The 20,710-nt window shown below is 39.2% G+C and overlaps 1 protein-coding gene across 1 annotated transcript in view; it reads left to right on the top strand.

Moving 5' to 3' along the window:
• The window catches only part of Wdr64 (WD repeat domain 64), a 118,370-nt gene that overhangs the window by 36,121 nt on the left and 61,539 nt on the right, over positions 1 to 20,710 (top strand). Inside the window, exon 9 of the mRNA XM_028755285.1 lies at positions 12,653 to 12,732. Within this exon, the coding sequence (XP_028611118.1) occupies positions 12,653 to 12,732 (80 nt within the window). The remainder of the gene's footprint in view (positions 1 to 12,652; positions 12,733 to 20,710) is intronic.

Below are 20,710 nucleotides of genomic sequence, written 5' to 3' on the forward strand. Positions count from 1 at the left end.
GTTGAAATCTGGCATGTCTGTTATGGGGGTCTATCAACCAGCTTTCGTGTCATTGCCCTGAATATTAGAAAACCTTGATTCTCTGAAAAAAATCTTGAAAGTGCTGGAAGAAATGAGTTAGGTTTTAAGCAGAAGCAAGAGGGTAGCAAGCTTAATTATTGCTGGTTTAACAGCTTTAATTCCATTAATTGCTAGTACCACTGCTTATGCAATAGCATTGACACAAGGAGTTAAGACAATTATTTTTGTTAACCATCTAGAAAAAAAAATGTTACTAATGTATTGAGTATACAAAAGGATTTATATAGGTATCTGGAACAATGAATGATGCTCTATAACCCATTCAAATTATCTGAAGGAGGTTCAGGGTTCAAGAGTTAGGAGCCATCCCAAGTGTCATGACAAATATTATTGGAGTAGTGTTACTTCTGAAATTCACAATGATTGTCATTATAATTAGAAAAAAGTTTAAAGACAACTGTAGGATATTTTGCTGAATCCTAACACCTTTCTGGGTATGTTAACTTTGCCTAGTGAGATTATGAATTTAAAGAATGCTGCTCTGTTGACCTTTGATGCTGTAGATAATGCCGATAAACTTATCCATGGCCTGAGGTCAGTATTTCCATTTTAGTCAAACCTCAGGAAAGGCATATATAGCTTGATCAGGCTAGCCTTTCTTGTCCTGGGAATAATTTTATTCCTGCCCATTGTGTTAAAACTTATCTTTAACAACATCAGCATGTTGGCAGCCAAAGAACATGGCTTAAAGCTGAAAATAGACCCCCAGACAGAGTTATTAAATTAACAGACTTACAAGCCAAAGATGGGTAAGATTCTGCACAGAGCCTTACCAACCTAAGACATAAGTGCATTGCCTTTGATAATGCATATTCCATGACAAGTAAGGAAGGCATTCTTGTCAGAATGACCTAAGACAAGATCAGTCTTGTTAATGAAATAAACCAGGAGGAGAAGTGGAGAGCCTTTGGGGCTGCTTGGCAAGAAGCTGATATGGGCCAAGGACAAGGAAATGGGCTGCTTGGTAGGAATATGACATTGGCCAAGGACAAGGAAGTAGGCTTCAAGCAGGAATCTGACATTAGACTAGAACAAAGAAGTAATTGCAGTTTGGTATCTAAATTGTAGGCTACAACAAAGAAGTAATCTCAGGCTGGAATCTAAACATTAGGCTAGAACAAAGAAGTAATTTCAGATAGGAATCTAATTGTAGGCTTGAACAAGGAAGTAGGCTTCAGACATGAAAATGACCTTGGGCTAGGATAGGGAAGTAGGTTCAGATACTTTGGTCATCCTGATAAGCCTTTAGAAACCCTGATCACCGGAGTGTTCAAGTAACTGGGTTTAATGCCTTGCTTTTTCTTTGACTATTTGTGTTTATTGTCTTGCTTGTTCCTTGACTATTTGCATCTATTGTATTGCTAGTCCCTCAACCTAGAACTGACCTTAATACATGCATGTAATCAAAATGGTATAAAAGCATAAAGGATGAGGGTGTATAGGATAGGAGGTTCTAGGGAGGGGAAATGGGGAAATGGGATGACATCTGTATTGTAAATAAATAAAATATCCATTAAAGTAAAAGGCGAAAAATGGTATAAACGTGGAGACAGCCAAAAGATGAATAGTGGCCAGCCCTGGAGGAAGAGAGGCATATCTCAAAGAGCTCCTAGGGACTGAATCTATTCTGTATGGTGACATAGTAGTGAATGTATGACCATGGGGTTTATATAACACCGAGAATGAGCCCTAATGCAAACTAGAATGTTAAGTATTAATGTGTTAAAACTGGTAGAAGTCATGAGGCAGGGTAGGTTGTTTATGGATCCTCTATGACCTCTGCTCAGTTTTCCTCCACGAACCCAAAGTTACTCTTAAAATGAAGTCTGTTTTTAAGGATATTTTTATTAAAAATTTACATGTGACTTAAAAATTATATTATATGGAAAGCAGCTTATTGCATCTTACAGCATGCAGTTCATCATCCAGGGAACTCATGCCAGGAACCTGGAGGCAGACACTTATGCAGAAGCCATGGAGGAGTGCTGTTTACTAGTTTGTTCCATATAGCTTGCTCAGCCTGCTTTCTTATACACCCACAGGACCATCTGCCACATCAATCACTAACTAAGAAAATGTCTCCCAGACATTTCTTAGGCAGACAGAGGGCTTGTTACTACATTAATATATCATATAAGTTTCGTAGGTATATAATTTATGATATACCTATATAACAGTACATTTTAAAATAATTTTTAAATAAGTTTTATGCTGGCTAGTTTTGTGTCAACTTGAAACAAGTTAGAATTATTTGGGAAGAGAGACCTTCAATTGAGAAAATGTGCCACCAGATGGGCTTGTGGGCAAGTCTATGGGAATCTTTTTTTCTCTCTCTCTCTCTCCCTTCCTTCCTTCCTTCCTTCCTTCCTTCCTTCCTTCCTTCCTTCCTATCTTTCTTTTCTTTCTCTTAAACAGTCAAAGAAAATATTTCTTAAGGGATGAGAAAATACACCTAATTATGAGTTTAAAGAATATCTGACTAATTTTCAATCTGGTTAAATATTTCCTAATAATTTATGAGCAAGATTATATGTGTGTGTGTGTGTGTGTGTGTGTGTGTGTGTATGTGTGTGCAAGAAATTGTGCAAGCAAAAGAGTCGTACGAAGTATTTACTGTTGAGAAGAAAAAAGCAAAACCACCAAACAAAAACAAACCATCCTAGAATTCTGTGTACTTCACTAATAAATTACTCTTCAAATAGAAAAAACACTATGTGTGGTAGGGAATTCTTGTAATCCCAGTACTTTTGGCAGAGGACCAGGTATTTAACATGATGCTTGACTTCCAGTAAGTTAGCCAGTTTCAGGTGTATCCGGGACACATGAGACTTTAATCTCAAAATCAATAAATAAGGAAGGAAAGAAAGAAAGATTACAACTTTCTTAGACACAAGTCAAAGGAATTTGACGTGAGTAAGCCTGCCTGCCAGAAATACTATGAGAAGCTCTTTAAAGTGAGAAAATGACTTAGGTGAGAGATTCCTATTTACATAAGAGGGAGAAGCATGAAGGGAAGAAACAATGAAAGTAAAATGCTTTACGCTCTCTTAATTTTAATCAATCTAATTGATTAGCATCAACAACATATTTGAACATGTGTACACATATACACATTTGTACATAAGTCAAAGAAGAACAATGGAAGCAATAGACAAGGGATTACAGAGAAAATTAGTATTATTTTATATTATAAATTACTTGTGCTAATGTGAATTTGTGTACTACGTATGCCATAAACTTCAGTGCAACCTTAGGAAGGAGAGGAAGAGAAGGAAACAGTTGATGGTTCAAGAAACAAAACAATAGTCATGAATCTTAATGATGTGAAATGAGCCAGTCACAAGAGTGCAAGCATGCATAGATACAGAAATTGAACTGAACAAACAAGTGTCGGAAACATAAAAAATACAAACATATAAGATGTTCAGTTAAAACAAACAAAAAGGTAGGAAAAGAACAGAAGATGAAGATCGGAAAAAACTACAAGGGCAATGAGTGGGAAACGATAATGAACAGAGTATATACAGATTTAACATTGATGACCACTTCAAATGTCAATAGTATATACTACAACTATGCAGTAGAAACTGTCTGGTGATAAAAATAGAAATAAACAAGAAAAACAAACAAAATAAGAACTTATATTGCTTACAAAAACATTCTTAATATATATTATATATAATATTATAAATATGTTACATACTATATGTCTTATATATAATATATATTATATATAAATAAAGATAGAGAAATAAAATTTACATATACATAATGGGTGTGAGAGGCAAATCAAAAATAAAAACACAAGCAAACAAAAACAACCTCTTAACATGCCAAGGAAGAGTTTCTTTAAACTCTACAGACTACATATCTACATATATGTAGACTCTATAGACTACATATCTCTCAGATAACTGATGACCTTACATTTTCTTTTTGAAAATATTGAATACTTTATGAAAGATCTGCATTTTGGATTCATTATTTAGAAGCTGGTCTATACTATTATCACATTGAGAACTGAATTGAAAAGCTTCACAGCACATTAAAAATAATTTCATTCCCCAATACTGGATCAAGTTCCACAAATTTCATTTAGATGATGCAATTAATTAGAAAGTTTTACTTACTTTCTGTAACAGCATAATTAATTGTAGATGAGTTCATGCTGGTGTTTTGTGGAAATACATTTCTGAAATGCAAACTAATTGACAAATCAGTGCAACTGAATATCCAATTTGATTCTACCCTGAGTTGGAAATTCATAACATGGTCATATAGCCTTGGAGAACCACCATGGCTGTGCATTGTGAAACATATGTGCCTCAACCTACAGTACTTGGGTCCTGGAACCCTGGCTACACATACATGATCTCCCAAGAAAAGCTTTGCTACTTCTTATTAGCCTGGGCCATATGGGTAATGGCTTTGTCCATTTCACAAGCCAATGGGTCTTGGAGCCCTTGACAGGCCATGCCCATGTCAAAATATACATTCACTAAGGACTTTTCTCATTCAAGATTCTCTCCATTGGAACCATACCAGGCCCTTGTGGTCCTGTAGAAGATGTACTTGACCCTGCCTAGCTATCATTTCCAAGGATAGCAATTTTGGAGCCACAATATTACCTACCAGTGCTGACAATTCCAGGGTTCTTCAAAGGCAGTTATGACAAGTGATTGGCAGCCAAAGGCATGCAGTGATTCTATGAGACAGTCATTAATCCAGAGTCGTAGCCATCATTCAACAAATATTTAGTCAACAGGTTTAAGTCATGACCTTTGCCTCTAACTGCTTAAAAATCTAACTGAAAAACCAACTATGGACATGAAATTAGTTGTATTCTGTAGAGCTAGCTCTCATCAGATGAGAGTTCAGGGTTTTGGTAACCTTTTGCTAACCACTGCCACTGCTAAAAGTTAAATGATATAAATTTCCAATCCAATCATATTAAAAACAAAGGTAAAACAAACCCTAAACCCAACCTATTGCCTCCTGTTTATTTTACTATAGTTTACAATTAATTTCTTGATATTTTCCCATCTCCAGAAAGCATAGATACTGTCCAATGCTGTATAGATCTGTTTCTTTTACCAACTAGTATTCAAGGATTAGCTATGGTGGGAATAAAATATTTCACGGAGATCTGCAAACACTAGTAAGTAATGACTCTCTCCCATACTAGTCCCCAAATATAAAGTAAATACTTACTAGCATACCAGCACACTAGCACACAGGGAGATAACCAGCAATGCAAAGCAGTGTCTTAACAACCATGGCCCACTTTAGGAGTACATACAGAAGTTCAGAAATAGGAGTGTTAAAGGCTAGTTTTCTGCAAAGCTCAGAGATCTTCCAACATGAATTAGAATGAAAGAATGAAGAGATTAATATATTCAGTCATGTTTTTATCAACAAATTACAGCAGGTGCAAACAAGCACTTTGTATCTGGACTTAGAGGTATGAGATATTGTATTTCTTTCTTCTTAGAGAATACTGCTAACATAAGGGTTGTTACCTATTGTCAGTTATAACGTTATTAAGTAGAAACAAATAACTTCATGTTCTGGTTCCATTCCTGTTGCACTGACAAATACCCTGACCAATAGCAACTTTCTGTATTTTTACACAGTTCAGAGGCCAGCCTGCGAAATGATGCTATCCACAGTGGGTTGGGTTCTTCTCTAGAGCAATCAAACCAATCTCCCACAGATACACCCTCAGGCAAATTTGATTAATAATAACTCCTTGATTGATTCTAGGTTGTGACAAGTTGACATTTAAAACTAACCAGCACACTTAACTGCAACAGTATCTCAGATCCTTACCCTCCACTTAGATTTCATCTCTTAAGAAACCCCAGCATCAGTGTCCCAGACTTCTGAACCTTGTTGAAGACAGTTCCACTAGATCTACTAAGTGACCTCACTGAGCCCTCTTGTTATCATACCTTTCATTCATCTCCTTCATTGTCTTTCCTCACTGGACATTATGTTGGGTACCTGAGCTCATAGTTCATCATTGTATGTGGCATACCCCCAGACTACCCACCACATCACTCTGATAAATTCACTTCCAGCCTCCTCTACAGACATTGATCTGCTTCCTCTACCATCCGTCTCAGTGGCTCTTCCAAGCATCCCCTCCTTTGCTCTCTATAGGATGTTCTATCCTTCTGTGTGATATACAAATCTAGGGGTTCAAGGGAAATTTTCTGATATACAGCAACCTTCAAGATTGTCCAGGGACACCCTTACTTCATTGTCCTTGTTACAGAGGACGAGGTATCTGATTCTTCATTGAAGACCTTTGTTCAATCCCATCTGTCTTCTTCACAACCTTGCTACTCTTTCACTCTGTACTTTCAATGTTTAATGACTACATTGCTGTATCTGAGTGATGGTGTACCCCAGACTGTCCAGGAATTTCCTATATGGAAGAGACTGGCCTCACACACAGTCCTGTCTCCCTTCTCAAAGGCTAGTATGACAGGCATAAGCTACCATGTCTAGCTCTGAGGAACCTTTCTTAGCTGACAGGCTCCTCCTTGTGATTGCACAACATCTTTTCTTCACCTCTAAGTCATTTTGCAAAGAGAGCTCTTCATTCACTGCCTGCACATGATGTGTACTTCCATTCGCTGCTTGCACTTGATGTGTCTACTTCTATCCGCAGCCCTCTAGGTAGTGCCCAACCTGCTTCTGGGAATCATCAAGTTACAGGCGGTGAGCATTGCTCATCTTACTCATGTAGAATTTATTTTTCTGGATTCTAGAAGTCCAGGAGGTGGTATCTTGCTATTCGTTCTTTATTAATGTGGGCCTTCATATTGTGTTTGCCCTAGGCAATGGCCTTTTGAGAGTTCTATTACCAAAATCTCCCCCTCTCACTTGTACCCTTCACAGCTCTTTGTTCTTCATGGTTCCCACCTCTCCCTCCATCATCACTCACCAACCTGCATATATTACCTCACAGTAATATACTTTTTGAGTCTGTTTTATCTTCTTATCCTTCTCCCTTCTACTTCCCAGTCTCTTTTCATGTGTTCTCCAGAAATGATCATCCCCTCATCTCAATAGCGTCTATATTTTGACATCTGCATTCAGCACATTTGTGGACTTGTCCCTGAATACCCTTTCACTTCATGCATTCCTGCCATGTAGCCTTTGACTTAGCTCCCTGTAGCCCTGAGCTTCGTTCTGCTTCCTAAATAGCCCATGTGGGGACTTTGTTCATGTTTGGAGGCTGAGATAACCTTTAAGTTATTTTTCACAAACGTCATGATTCTTGAAGGGTCAGATAACACCTACACTAGAGAACTGTTCTGACCTCTCCCCGACTCTGGAAGGGAAGCTCGGCAGTCCTTTTCACATATTGCTCTTTGCGTTTGCTGCACATTGATTCTGCTTTAGGCTATATCTTTATAAGAAAGTAAGATAAATATTATATTCAGCATTCTAGTTTTGATTGTTGCACACTTTGAATATAGATGACTCCCAAAGAAGCTTTACAGCAAGCTGAAAACTCAGTATTTAGCAATGAGAGACTGTGTTTGAAACGCTGCTATTAGACCTGTGAATTAAAGATGAAAAAGACTAAGTCCTTGGTCATGTGCTAATAACTTATAAAGCATTCCCATAAAGGACGGTGAGCATTGTAGTGTAGATGTAACAAGCCAACCGAATGCTGACCACACCTCCAGGCTGAATGGAGGAGGCAGTCTTGGGGAAGAGTTCTCGGTGAAGACAGATGCCATGTATGCTAAGCTCTGAAAACTGGCTACAGTTAGCCTGGGAAAGTAATTGGGTGGGTGGGCGTGGGCAAACAGACGCCTCAAAGATATGAGATTAAAGATTTGAGAACGCAGGTGAGAAAGAGAAGAGAGAGTTCTAGATTGGAGACCCACGAAGGACGAGCTGGGAGATGTGAAAGTGAACAAGCAGACAAGAAAAGGCCTCCAAGTTACTAGAGCTAGGATTTTGCAATAACTTATTTATTTTCATTTTATGCGCATTAGTGTTTTGCCTCCATGCATGTCTGTATGAAGGTGTCAGATCTTGGTGTTACAGACAGTTGTGAGGTGCCACGTGGGTACTGGGATTTGACCCAGGTCCTCTGGAAGAGCACGCAGTTTCCCCAACTGTTGAGCCATCTTTCCAATCCCTAGAGCTAGAATTTTAAACTCAAAGCTTTGGGAAGACCACCCTGTCTGCACACACGTGTACACACGTACACACACACACACACACAGACACACACACACACACATAACTGAGATGGGGTATAAAATCATTTTCACTTTTAAGGTCACTTTGACTTTAAATTAGAGAATGGATTAGAGAAAATTAAGTGAAAAAAAAAGAAAAATCAACTGAGGAAAATACGGAAAATTTAAAAAATGATAAGGATTTGAATTTTACCAGTGGAGGTATATATGGAGAAAGAACAGATTTTTTTTTCAGAATTTTTCAGAACTGATAACCTACAGCATAAAATAAATAAATAAGAGAGCTCTGTTTCATTTTAAACATTCTTTTTGCGGTTACTTTTTGTTTTGTTTTGTTTTGTTTTAACACAGAGTCTCACTATGTAGCTCTGAGTGTCCTAGAACTTACTTTGTAGACCAGTCGGAAACAAACCACAGAGATCTACTGCCTCTATTTCCCAAATGCTGGGATTAAAGGCATGCACTGCAATGTCCAGCTGTCATTTTATAAACTCTTAACGTTTATTGTATATCTATTATAGATCAAGCCCAGTTGCAAGCACTAATGTACTGGTATACCAAAAAAAAAAAAATCAAACAAAAAAGCCAAAACAAAACAACAATAAAACAGGCTATTGCCCCACCCGCAGAGGTGGAAAGTAAGTTCCTATTGCTGAAAACACCATACCCTTCAGAAACAGGTCCCAGATGTCCCCTGAATTAAAACTGACCTGAAAGCCTCCTTCCTGAAGACTAGCTTTCATGGTACCAGAAGGTGTGGAAAAGCTTCCAAAGGAGGAAAGTGATCAATACTCCTTCCTAGCTATGATGCCTTTGTGAGGTCCTGTCCCATGCTGCTCCAGGATGCCACATGTTTGGGCACCAGAGTGATCTGGTTCGTTTGGGTCAGTCAACAGGGTCTAGCAAGAGAGAGCGTGAGGATGGAGGGGCAAGAGACGCGAAGAACAGAGACAAAACAGAGAGTCTGATCAAGTCCCGTTTATTGAAAGGAAATTCTGTATATTTATACACTTTACCACATGCCTTGAAGCCTTGGATAACCAGGGGAACACAACTGAAGACCCTTTACCACATGCACCTTGCAGCTGGGGGCTCTAAACAACAAAACAAGATATGTGAGAAAAACAAGATGTTTATCAGAGTGTGCTCAGCTGTTGTAGGCTGTTGAAAACAAGTCTCTTGTTAGGGTATATGGCCTGAAATGGCTGCAAAGATGATAGTCGCTTTCTGCTAAGAGTCGGCTCTCAACAGTGTATCACAGCAATGGCCAGCATGGAACCATAACCCTAAAGCTGCAGGAGTAGCACACTGGCCTTGAGAGTAACCAATCGTTCTTTAATTTGACTTAAGGGTCACTCAACAAGAATGAAACCATACCCAGTACTGGAAACCTAGCCAAATACCAAGGGCTAGAAAAGTCATGGATCTTAAAGAAGAACCTAAAACTAACACTTTTATTAAGCCAGTACAACTTCTAATTTCTAAATATTTGTCCTTATAGCCATAGGTAAATGTAGTTTTTGGCTTGCATCAAGGAAACTTTTTTGTTCAAACAGAAATCATCACAGAAAAATCACAATCGATGAAAACACAGAATTGTAGAGCCCAGTCTCAATAGATACATCCCAATAAACAACTCTTGAAGAAGAGGATGCAGAAAGATAGAGCCAGAGGATCAGAAAATTTGCTGTGAGATTGTGTCTCCTAGGAATGTCAGAACCCATGAAGTCTCACCAACATGACTGCATAAAGATGGGCTGAACAAGAAAAATACCAATAGACATGTCAGAAGAGATGTGAGAAAGCCCATGAGGTCTTGACCCTACACAAAGAACTAGAAGCATCTAAGGAATGCTGAGAGCAGGAGAAATAATCTTCCCCATGGAAGAGCATGGCAGTTGGTTTTCTAATACCAAATGGTCAGCCCCCAAAACATACATACAAATAACACTATACAGACTGAACAAGTTACATTTAGAAATATTTATGTATATACATAAGTGTATGTAGCAATAATTAATGTAAAAAGAGGCCACAAATTTGAAAGATATTAAGGAGGGCTGTAGGGAAGAATTTGAAGGAAGGAAAAGGAAAGGAGAAATGATGTGATTATATTATAATCTCAAAAATAAAATGAATAACTAAAAAAGATGCTCCAGTGGGAAAGACAGACAGTAAACACAATAGAAGTGAAGTGATGGAATGAAAGTAGCTTTCAGTGTTTGGGTGGGATGCTCAGGAGAGGCTGCTCTTAGGAGATGGTGCATCAACACAGGTTCATTAATAGAGGACAGACTATTGCAAAGATCCACAAATAGAGGGTCTTTTATCTAAGACCAGATTCTGACATTTTGTCAGGGAAAATATGACCAGATAGCTATTTGATTCTAGGCAGAAAATTAGTAGAGTAATTAATAGAGTTTTGTGTGTGGCACAGTCGTATGTGGTACTCTTATGGAAAGAGTTGGTTTAGTAATATGTTCACATTCTTGTTTTACTTTTCTGTTATCCCATTTTCTATTACACACACAAACACACACACACACACACACACACACACACACACAATCTGTTGTAAGAAGCTTTCATTCCCATGCTGCATAATGTCCCACAGACCTGGTCCTTAAAAGTCACAAGCAGATTATCTAGTGGGTTTAACTTTCCAACCAACGCACTGTGGCGTTTGCTGCCAAGAGCATCTATTTCACAGTAGTCAGGAGTCCGTCTTCCACATGAATCCTGGACTTCCTAATATTTACCATCTCTCTTGGAATTCGGCAGGTGGTAATTGCATCTCTGCTGATTACAGCTAGAGTCAGGAAGCAAGGAGATAAAAATACTCAGACAACCTCAGGAAACAGGGCTCCTTGATCTGTCAGATGTTCCAGGAACCTCTCAGCTGCGCCCTCTTCTCTCTCTCTCTCTCTCTCTCTCTCTCTCTCTCTCTCAGCCACTCTTTCTAAATCTAGAAGCTGAAGAGATTTATCAAGTGATGCTTGTGACCATGTTTTCCTGGACTACCATGGCCACCGGAGAGCCATCACAAGAGCACAGTTGGGTTCCTCCATTCCTAATGAGTCTTCAGATGAAACTATTTATACAGTTCCCTGTTAAAATGGGAATCAGCATATCTTCCAAAAAGGCAGGAAAAGAAATGCTCAGAAAATTTTAATATCAGAAATGATTGGTGTACTGGTTATTATTTTGTACAGATTTTTGAGAATTAGAACGATGTCCCAGAAAGCTGATGAATGTGTGCAGTTAATTACCACATAACATGCTGTCCTGTTGTAGCATACAAGCTGAGCCTCTAACCCTGTCACAGCTTGGTGTCTCCCCACAGGTGAGCAAGCAAATGTTCAACATTACTTTTTCTTAGTTGCCAAGTTCAGAGGCAGAGTATTATAGTGCATGATATTTCATAAATTTGCTATGGATTAGGACAATACCATTTTCTGTCCCAGCACTTATTCTGACTATAGTTATCCTTAATTTTCCCATCTGTGAAAGGGAATGAAGACTTTATAGACATAAAATCATTTAAATCAACTGTTGTAAAGTGCCTGCTTTGGTGCTTATAACTGAATTCTAAATAGAGTTTCAGCCCCTTTTCTTATTAATTTAAGATCTAAAGTACTAAAAACCATTTTGAAAAGAGAATTTGAAAAAAAATCATAGCCCTGTACTTATTCAAGCTTCATGTTTTCATATCTCAAGCAAAAATCTAAAAATAATGGCCCAAGGGCAGAATCCAGTGTGCCAGTATTCAGAACATTGACAAACTAAAAATGGTTTTTAAATATTTAGTCTGTTTTCCACTGTTGGCACAAGTACCACAGATCAATCAGTAATAAAAGGGAAATGGGTCACTATGGCTCACAATTTTGGAAGGTTCAGTCCTTGCTGATTTGGCCCTTGCTGTTACTTTTAGACTTGCTATACCATGTCATGGATTGCAGAGGTGGTGGGGGAGGAAGGCACATGATGAAGCAAACTGTTCATCACCTAACACCAGTCATGAAGCAACTTGAGGAAGGCACATGATGAAGCAAAGCAAGAAAGAGTATTTAGGTATCCTGACACCTAGGTATTAGGCCCCACCTGTTAGAGGCGCTACTGACTCTCAATGAACTGTAACTTAGGGTCTTTAGCCCATGAGTCTTTGGGAAATATCCAAACTAAAACAAGGAATTAAGAGATTCTGTGCCTCGGTGAGTATTCTGCTATTACTTATCAGAGTTATTATGGACAAATAGATTTATAAGTAAATTAGAAATGAGTCCACTAAACACAATATATTTCTGAGTTGCAATTAACATTTCACATCTAATTTTGTCTCCCAGGCCTGTCAGAGAATTTGCTATGCCGAGAGGAGCCAACAGTTTCTGCTACTGCGTTAAAGCAAATGTGATCGTCACTGGAGGTAAGAGGACAGCTCGTATCATTCTGGTTTTCTCACAGGGCTCTCTTTGTATTTTATGGCCCAAAATCACCTTCTAGAATAATTTAAGTGTTCTGTTCCATTCACTGCAGCTATTGGATATGACATTACACTTTAACAAAGCCTTCTTTCAGGGCTAGTGAAGTCATGGACCTTGGAGGAGAAACTGCAACCATCACTTTTCTAAACCATCATAATTTCTCAACTACATTCTAAACATTTTTTCTTACACCCACAGATAATATTAGTCTTTACCCCTTGATAAGGATCAAGGAAAATTCTCTTTGAAAAAGATGGGGTCCATGGTAGAAAAATACAACCAGTCAAAAAGCAGACTTGTGGAACTCAGTCCCAATAGATATATCTACAAAATACTCCCATACCTAAGCTCAGGGAGTATTGAGGAAGAGGGGATGGAAAGGTTGTCAGAGCTAGAGGAGCAGGGAGTTTGCTGTGAGATGCATCTCTTAGTAATGTCAGAAGCTGCAACAATGGTCTCACCAACCTGACTGCCTACACATGAACTGAACCAGGAAAATAATAGACATACCAAAGTGGACAAGGTGAAAGACCACGTCTTAGTCAGGGTTTCTATCCCTGCACAAACATCATGACCAAGAAGCAAGTTGGAGAGGAAAGGATTTATTCAGCTTACACTTTCACATTGCTGTTTATCACCAAAGGAAGTCAGGACTGGAACTCAAGCAGGTCAGGAAGCAGGAGCTGATGCAGAGGCCATGGAAGGATGTTACTTACTGGCTTGCTCCCCCTGGCTTGCTCAGCTTGCTTTCTTAAAGAACCCAAGACTACCAGACCAGGGATGGCACCACCCAAAATGGGCTCTCTCACCTTGATAACTAATTCAGAAAATGCCTTACAGCTGGATCTCATGGAGGCATTTCCTCAAGAAGGCTCCTTTCTCTGTGATAACTCCAGCTTGTGTCAAGTTGACACACAAAACCAGCCAGTACAGACTACAAGGCCTCAATCCTACACAAAGAACTACAAGCATCTAGAGAATGCTGAGAGTGGGAGAAATAGTCTTTTCTAGGGAATAACATACCAACTGGTTGTTCAATACCAAATGGTCAGCTCCCAAAGCATACATATAAATAACATTATTCAGACTGAGCAGGAGATATATATATAAAATAAAAATTAATGAAAAAAAACCATGAATCTGAAGAGAGCAAAGAGAGGTATATGGAAGAGTTGGGGGAAGAAAGTAAAGGGAGACATAATATAATTTTATTATAATCTCAAAAATAAAATTACCTTTTCTAGCCCAAACATATGTGAAACAAATTTTCCTCTGCTTTACTGTTGTGTTTCACAGTTTCCCTTCAAGACTTTAACTTTTCTAGGATGTGTTGCTTTTTTCTATGTGAGACCATGAGCACCCCAATTTGAAAGGAATCCTGGAGTTCCTGTCTATGATCAGAAAGGTCAAGAGCCAGCTGACAGAGATAGTAGACAGTAGACCAGTAGACAGTAGAAGCCAAGGCCAGAACCTTGAAGAATACCAGCCTTCACGGGATAGTAAGGTAGACGATGGGAATGTCCCTTTGCCAAGAGCACGGGGAAGGATGGCAACGTGGAGAGCTTCATGGGAAGGTAGAAGACCATACTAACCTTTGGGCTCAGACTCCTGCTCAGCTCCACTGTGATGACTGCGAGTCTGGGCTGTGGAGTCAGGCTGGGTGTAAACCCACTGCCAGGCTGTGCAGTGGGCAGACTACTTACCCCTTTAAAGCTTCAATCTCATCGTGAGTGGAGTTACTGGTACTATTTGCTTGTAGAGTAAGTATTTAAAAAGTGTGTGTTTCATATGGTAGTGCTTAGAATTAAGACAATAAATGGATGTTAGAACTAATAGGTCCTCAATAAATGTTAGTTTTGGGGATCAATGAAATGACTCAGTGAATCAAGGTGCTCTGGGCCAAGCCTGACCTCCTGAGCTCAATCCCAGAACCCACATAGTGGAAGAAGAGAACTGAGTCCGATGAGCTGTCCTCCCACCTCCACATACTGTGCATTGTGATGCATGTGTCCCCTTCCATATACATGCTCAAAAATACTAAATAAATAAAGTATATTTAAAAATAAGTGTCAGCCCAATCCATTTATAGTGCATAAGAAAAATCACGTTAGCAGTGATTTTGTTGAGATAAAACTCCTGAGGTACTTGTATTGCTAAGTATAAACAGCTCTACTCTTGGTGGTCGAGCGTATCACTGGCCGTGGGCTTTGAGGTTTCAGATGCTCAAGCCAGGCCCAGTGTCACTCTCTTCTTACTGCCTGCTGATCTAGATGAAGAACTCTCAACCCCTCAAGCATCATGTCTGCCTGCATGCTGCCATGCTTCTGACCATGATAATAATATATACTAAACCTCTAAACTGAAAACGAGCCCCAATTAAATGTTTTCCTTTATAAGAGTGGCCGTGGTCATTGATTTCCTTTACAGCAATAAAAACCTAACTAAGACACGCTTATTCCAGGGCGAGGTAATTTCTAAGAATGTAAAGCTCATGTTTTCAAGTGCACACTACACTTTAATTTATGTAAATTTATATTCCACTTTTAGCATTTCAAAATACTTTTTAAAAATTAGCTTATGTTTCAAATACGATTTTAAAAAATTGCTACCAAATATTACTGGATAGTCTGTAGAAAGCTATAGCTTCAAATAGAACAAAGCTTTTTAATAATAGAGCAAGGCAACCATGACTGCAATACTGTGACCCTTCAAATAAAGGCATGAAGGAAAACAAGGAAAGCATGCAGGGGAGATGTCTGCACACCAGTGTGTGGACCCAAAGCATGTTTCCTAGCACTTAGTGGCAATTCTAAGAACACACGAGCATCTGAATCTCTCATAGTTTCATTACACTGACCATTAAAGGAGACGCTGCCAGAGCCTACATCATATACAGGAACAAATGCTAGAGCTTGATCCTTCCTATAGAAAGGAAACCACATCATGATTTCTTGACCCCTATAGCCTCTTCCTGAGTTGCTGTCTTATCTTTTTTTTTTTTTTTTTTTTTTTGCGTTAGAAATGGGTACAACTACAAGCCATAAGGAAGTGGAGGAGGCTCCAGGGAGTCATCACGTGATCTGGTAGATGAAACACTGAGCACACCATGCTAATCATCATTCATTAACGTGACAGATTTCCTGAAGCAATCAATTTAAAAAGAGAGAAAGTTTCTTTCAGCTTACATTTCCAGAAGATTTAACTCTGTGTGATTGGGCCCTGTTACTGTGGGCTTATAGAGCAGGCCATCATGGCCAGTAAACGTGGCAGAAATGTTCTGCTTACCTTATGACATCTGGCAACTAGAGAGAGAGACAGGAAGGAGCCATGTTCCTAGTCTCTCTTCTGAATGCCTTCCTTTAATGACCTCATTTCCTGCCACTAGGCTCCTCCTCCAAAAGCTGTCACTAGATTTCAATAGCAGTGCAAACAGGGCTCAAGGAGAACATTCCAGATCTGAACTATAGCAATATCTAAGAATTAAACTGCAATATATTCTTCCCTATCAGGGCATGTCTGCAGTTAGATAAAAATATTAGCCGGGCAGTGGTGTCACACGCCTTTAATGCCAGCACTTGGGAGGCAGAGGCAGGTGGATTTCTGAGTTCCAGGCCAGCCTGGTCTACAGAGTGAGTTCCAGGACAGCCAGGGCTACACAGAGAAACCTGTCTTGAAAAACCAAAAAAAAAAAAAAAAAAAAAAGATAAAAATATTAGCCTAACATCCTACTCAAAAACAATCCTTTAACTAAGCAGTATTCAAATAGCTGGTCAAAGAATTCTAAACATGAAGGACATATTCATCTCCTCCCCCCACCCCTCGGGTAGATACATTTATCTGTTGGTAACATACATTAGGTGGCACTAATTATGGTTACTAATAAGGTAACTAACATGAGACCACAGAACTGTAACTCTGCCACTGCTGCGTGGACTTGGGCCTTTCTGGCTGAACAAATTTTCAAAAAACTGGATGCCTACCCCAGAGCTCTGCCAATGGAATCTGTTAAGAAGTAAAGCTCTGAAGTAATGACTCACCAGAGTTCTTGCAGTTGACAGAAAATAGGCAGGACATGTTAGTTATAAAGTAGTTACAGCCTAATTCATAAAAGTTACCAACTGTTTCTCTTTCTAGAAAGAAGCAAGAAGTTAAATTCTGGCGCTCAGTCAAGTCATCTTAATGACTTTTTCATGCTCACACACAAAAGAAAGCAAAACTTTATGGATGTCAGTTTTAGAATTCTTTGTAAGCATAGTTTTGTAATCAATTCCAAGGGAAATTGTTTTGCAAAAAGTTCTGGGGATGACTTTGCAGTTTGTAAATAAGGGCATTGGTGTCATTAACCTGTGTTAACCATAGTACAAAATCTTCAACTTCAGATTAGAAATATGATAAATTATGGGGTTTTGAGCTCCTGTGAAGGCAATCAAATGTCAAGCAGCACGACTGTCAAGCAGCCAGTACTTTCCAGCGTGCATGACTTACCAAATTCCCACAGATGTGGAGGCTCTATTGGTAGAAAATGCAAACATCCCCTCCCTGGGACAATACTCTTGTTGATTAGTGAATCAGCCATGTGCCTCTAAACTGAATGTGCTGCTGCTGCCTACAAATGTACAAGTGCTGTTCTGCTCAGCACAGCTGCCTGTGGAAGTGTGCTAGGACCCTTGATGAGTTTAGTAAAAACAGGAGCTCTTCAGGAAACAAACAAACAGCATGGAAAACAAACAAATGTCCACCAAGACTGGGTACTTACAAAAAAACCAACACAAACAAGAAGGTAAAAATTAAGTTTCTAAGTATTATTTGTTGACCACCACATGTTTTAAAAAGTCAATATTGTTTTCATTTATCATTTCAAGAATTAAGTACCTCATTTGGAATGTTCTGAACATAAAAACCCTGGTCTCCCACCTCTGACAACTCGGGAGCACTGTGTGCATTTTTTCGTGCTATATTCAAGTATCTTTATGCAACTGTTAACAATGAGGAGCTCTGGACCATCAGACTGTGTTAGGAACATCAGATTGCGTTCCTAACTCTCTCAAATTCAAAATCTCATATCAGAAATAAGACAAGTCTAGACAGCTCTAATACATGGTAGAGCCTGAGTTAATGGATAAAGCCGATAATGCAAGATATGACTGAAGCTTTCATTCCATAGCTCGAGAACTCCATATCACGTGGCCTCATAGGACCTTTCTGCTAACTCTGGTGGCACCACACACACACTGTATGAGGACTCAGCATCCACATAAGCAGTAGGCTTGCTCTGGAGGTAGTCTTGAAGGGAAGACTGTTTCCTCCACAGTGCATACAGGTAAAAACCCTGGTTAAGAGGCTGTTGTGTAAACAAACATATGTCTTGTAGTATGATCAGTGAGCAACTGCTACTTTTCACCATGCACAATCATTTGAACTGGCATAGTTAATAAAGACTCTATTAGTAGAAATTTCAAATTCTCAGTAACTGTAAACATCCCTTCCCCTGGGGTAATACTCTTGTTGACTAGTGACTCAGCCTAGAGCCTTGCTTCATGTACAGCTAGAGACTCAGGCAAAAGGCCTCTACTGTACTCTTCCACGTGTGCTACACAAGCCACAGACTTTCTTCCACAGAGTGCCTCACTTCCCCTGTTAGTAGTAACACCTACCTGAGGAATGCTACAATGTTATCAGTACTTGTGAACCTGAGGGGCAAATCTCGGAACATGCCTAGTAATATCATACTTCGTGGCTGTTGCTGGTGAAAAGCAACAAGGGTGAAGCAATACTGTATTACTGGGATTATTGCTTTGAAACATGTAACTGAACCCCTCAAGGCTTCCTCATTGCTATAACAATGTGAGCTTGCTCTCTACTCTCACTGAAGTAACCTTGCCTTCCCCGAGCTAAAATGGAGCAGGACAGAATCTTCAAAGAACATCATTTTATACAAGAAAAAACAGAGGCCCCTGGAAAGAAAACAATTTGCAACAAGCCATACAGCTAGTCAGCTGGTGGCGCTGAGGTGGAGTCAACTATCTTTGCCCTCAGCCTCATTTTCTCTTTTCTGGACCACTGTGATGTTGTACACCAGGGTGCTCTCCCACATCATCCTCTATGATCTGGACCACTGTGATGCTGTACACCAGGGTGCTCTCCCACATCATCCTCTATGATCTAGACCAGTGTGATGCTGTACACCAGGGTGCTCTCCCACACTGTCTTCTATGATCTGAGCCAGCTCAGTTCATCAAAAGTGATGCTTTGGGACTGAGTGACGACAGCAGAGATGAATTTGCTAAAAGAAAGAAAAGCCTGTCTTTGATAAGTAGCTTTGTTTAAATTCTGCCTTAGGAAAAGGGAGAGAGAGAGAGAGAGAGAGAGAGAGAGGAAAAAAAGAGAGAGAACGAGTTAAATGGAAAGTAACACAACAGGCAATCAACTCCTTATCAGCCATAATTTATGATATAAATAATAAAAGTAATATATTATATTTGATATAATTATTTGATTATTCATATTTGAATTTGTCTATGAATACTTTATCTCTAAATATTTCACACTTGCCTTGTGGCTATATTAGATTACAAATACTTCAAATCAAGACTCATACTTCACATGTCTGTGTAGAAGCTTCTTCCCCTCCCCCTTCTCCCAACATTTTACAAACCATGGGCTTAAAACAGTCAGGATCTGTTCAGTTAGACATGTACAGGCTCATTTATTCTCACAAAACAACTATGGTATATATTCATTGCACTAGTAGAACAAGATCCTTGGAGAGCTAATAAGTGATACGTTAGATTTCACATTAAAACTTACTTAACAAGTAAAAATCATGCACGTGTTGTTTGTCAAGCATTAGCACAAGTGACTGATGCAATGCTCATCATATAAACAACAAACAGCCCCAATCACAGGGTTCGTGCTGCAGAGGGCTGAAGCCCAGAAATCGTGGGGCTAAAACCTCTTAACTCCAACCAGGATCAGAAAGGGAGACTAGGGGGAGCACTAGAGAAGAAATGCCACACTGCAGTTCAAAGGCACATGACTTGTTTATCCTAAAAAGTAGATGTTGGGTCACATGGCTCATTAGGTGAAGGCACTTGCCTCCAAACTTGACAGACCTGAGTTCAACCCCTGGAATGCACATAATAGAAAAAGAGAATCAATTCTTACAAGTTGTCCTTTGACTTCAACACATAGCACACAAATGTTCTCCACCCCACCTACATGCATGTGCACACAAAATAAGTAAGTAAAAAAGTTATCATTTTAAAGTAGATTTTGAGAAAGAATAACATCTAGAATTTATGTACCCTTAAGATCCAGAAAATTTTCATGTGGGTAGAAATTTCTCAATAAAGATCGATTCTTGCTCTTAACACTTAAATTTAAGAATTTCCTGCTTATCTACCTTCTAATACTGTGTTGCTGTGTTAATAAGATTAGCCATCATAACAAAATACCATGGATTATGAAGCTTAAACAACAAAACTTTATTATCTTATAGTTCTATAGGCATTCAGTCCAAGATCAAAGTATTGACATGGTCACCTCCTAATAAGGGCCATCTCCATGGTGTATATATACATGGCCTTCTCATGTGGTGGGGAGAAGAGAAGCAAGCTGCCTGGTTCCTCTTCTTATGAAGACCTATCTTTATGACCTAGCCTCCTCCACAAATATGCCTACATTGATGGTTATGGCTTCAACATGGATTTTGAGAGGGCACAAACAAGAACCACCTGAGTCTTCTCTTTTCAGCCTTCTTCTCATGCTACTCTAAGATCTAAGTGCCTAGATAAAAAGCAGTTGACCTCTACAAAAGGACTAAATGAAGAACCAACAAAGGTTCCATTTTGAGTTCAATGCATGTTCTCCTGACCACCATCCTTTGGCACTTAGCACTTAACCTCCAAGCTGGGAGCAAGT

This window comes from Grammomys surdaster, unplaced genomic scaffold, assembly GCF_004785775.1.
Source record: "Grammomys surdaster isolate TR1022 unplaced genomic scaffold, NIH_TR_1.0 126051, whole genome shotgun sequence".
Classification (NCBI taxonomy): domain Eukaryota; kingdom Metazoa; phylum Chordata; class Mammalia; order Rodentia; family Muridae; genus Grammomys; species Grammomys surdaster.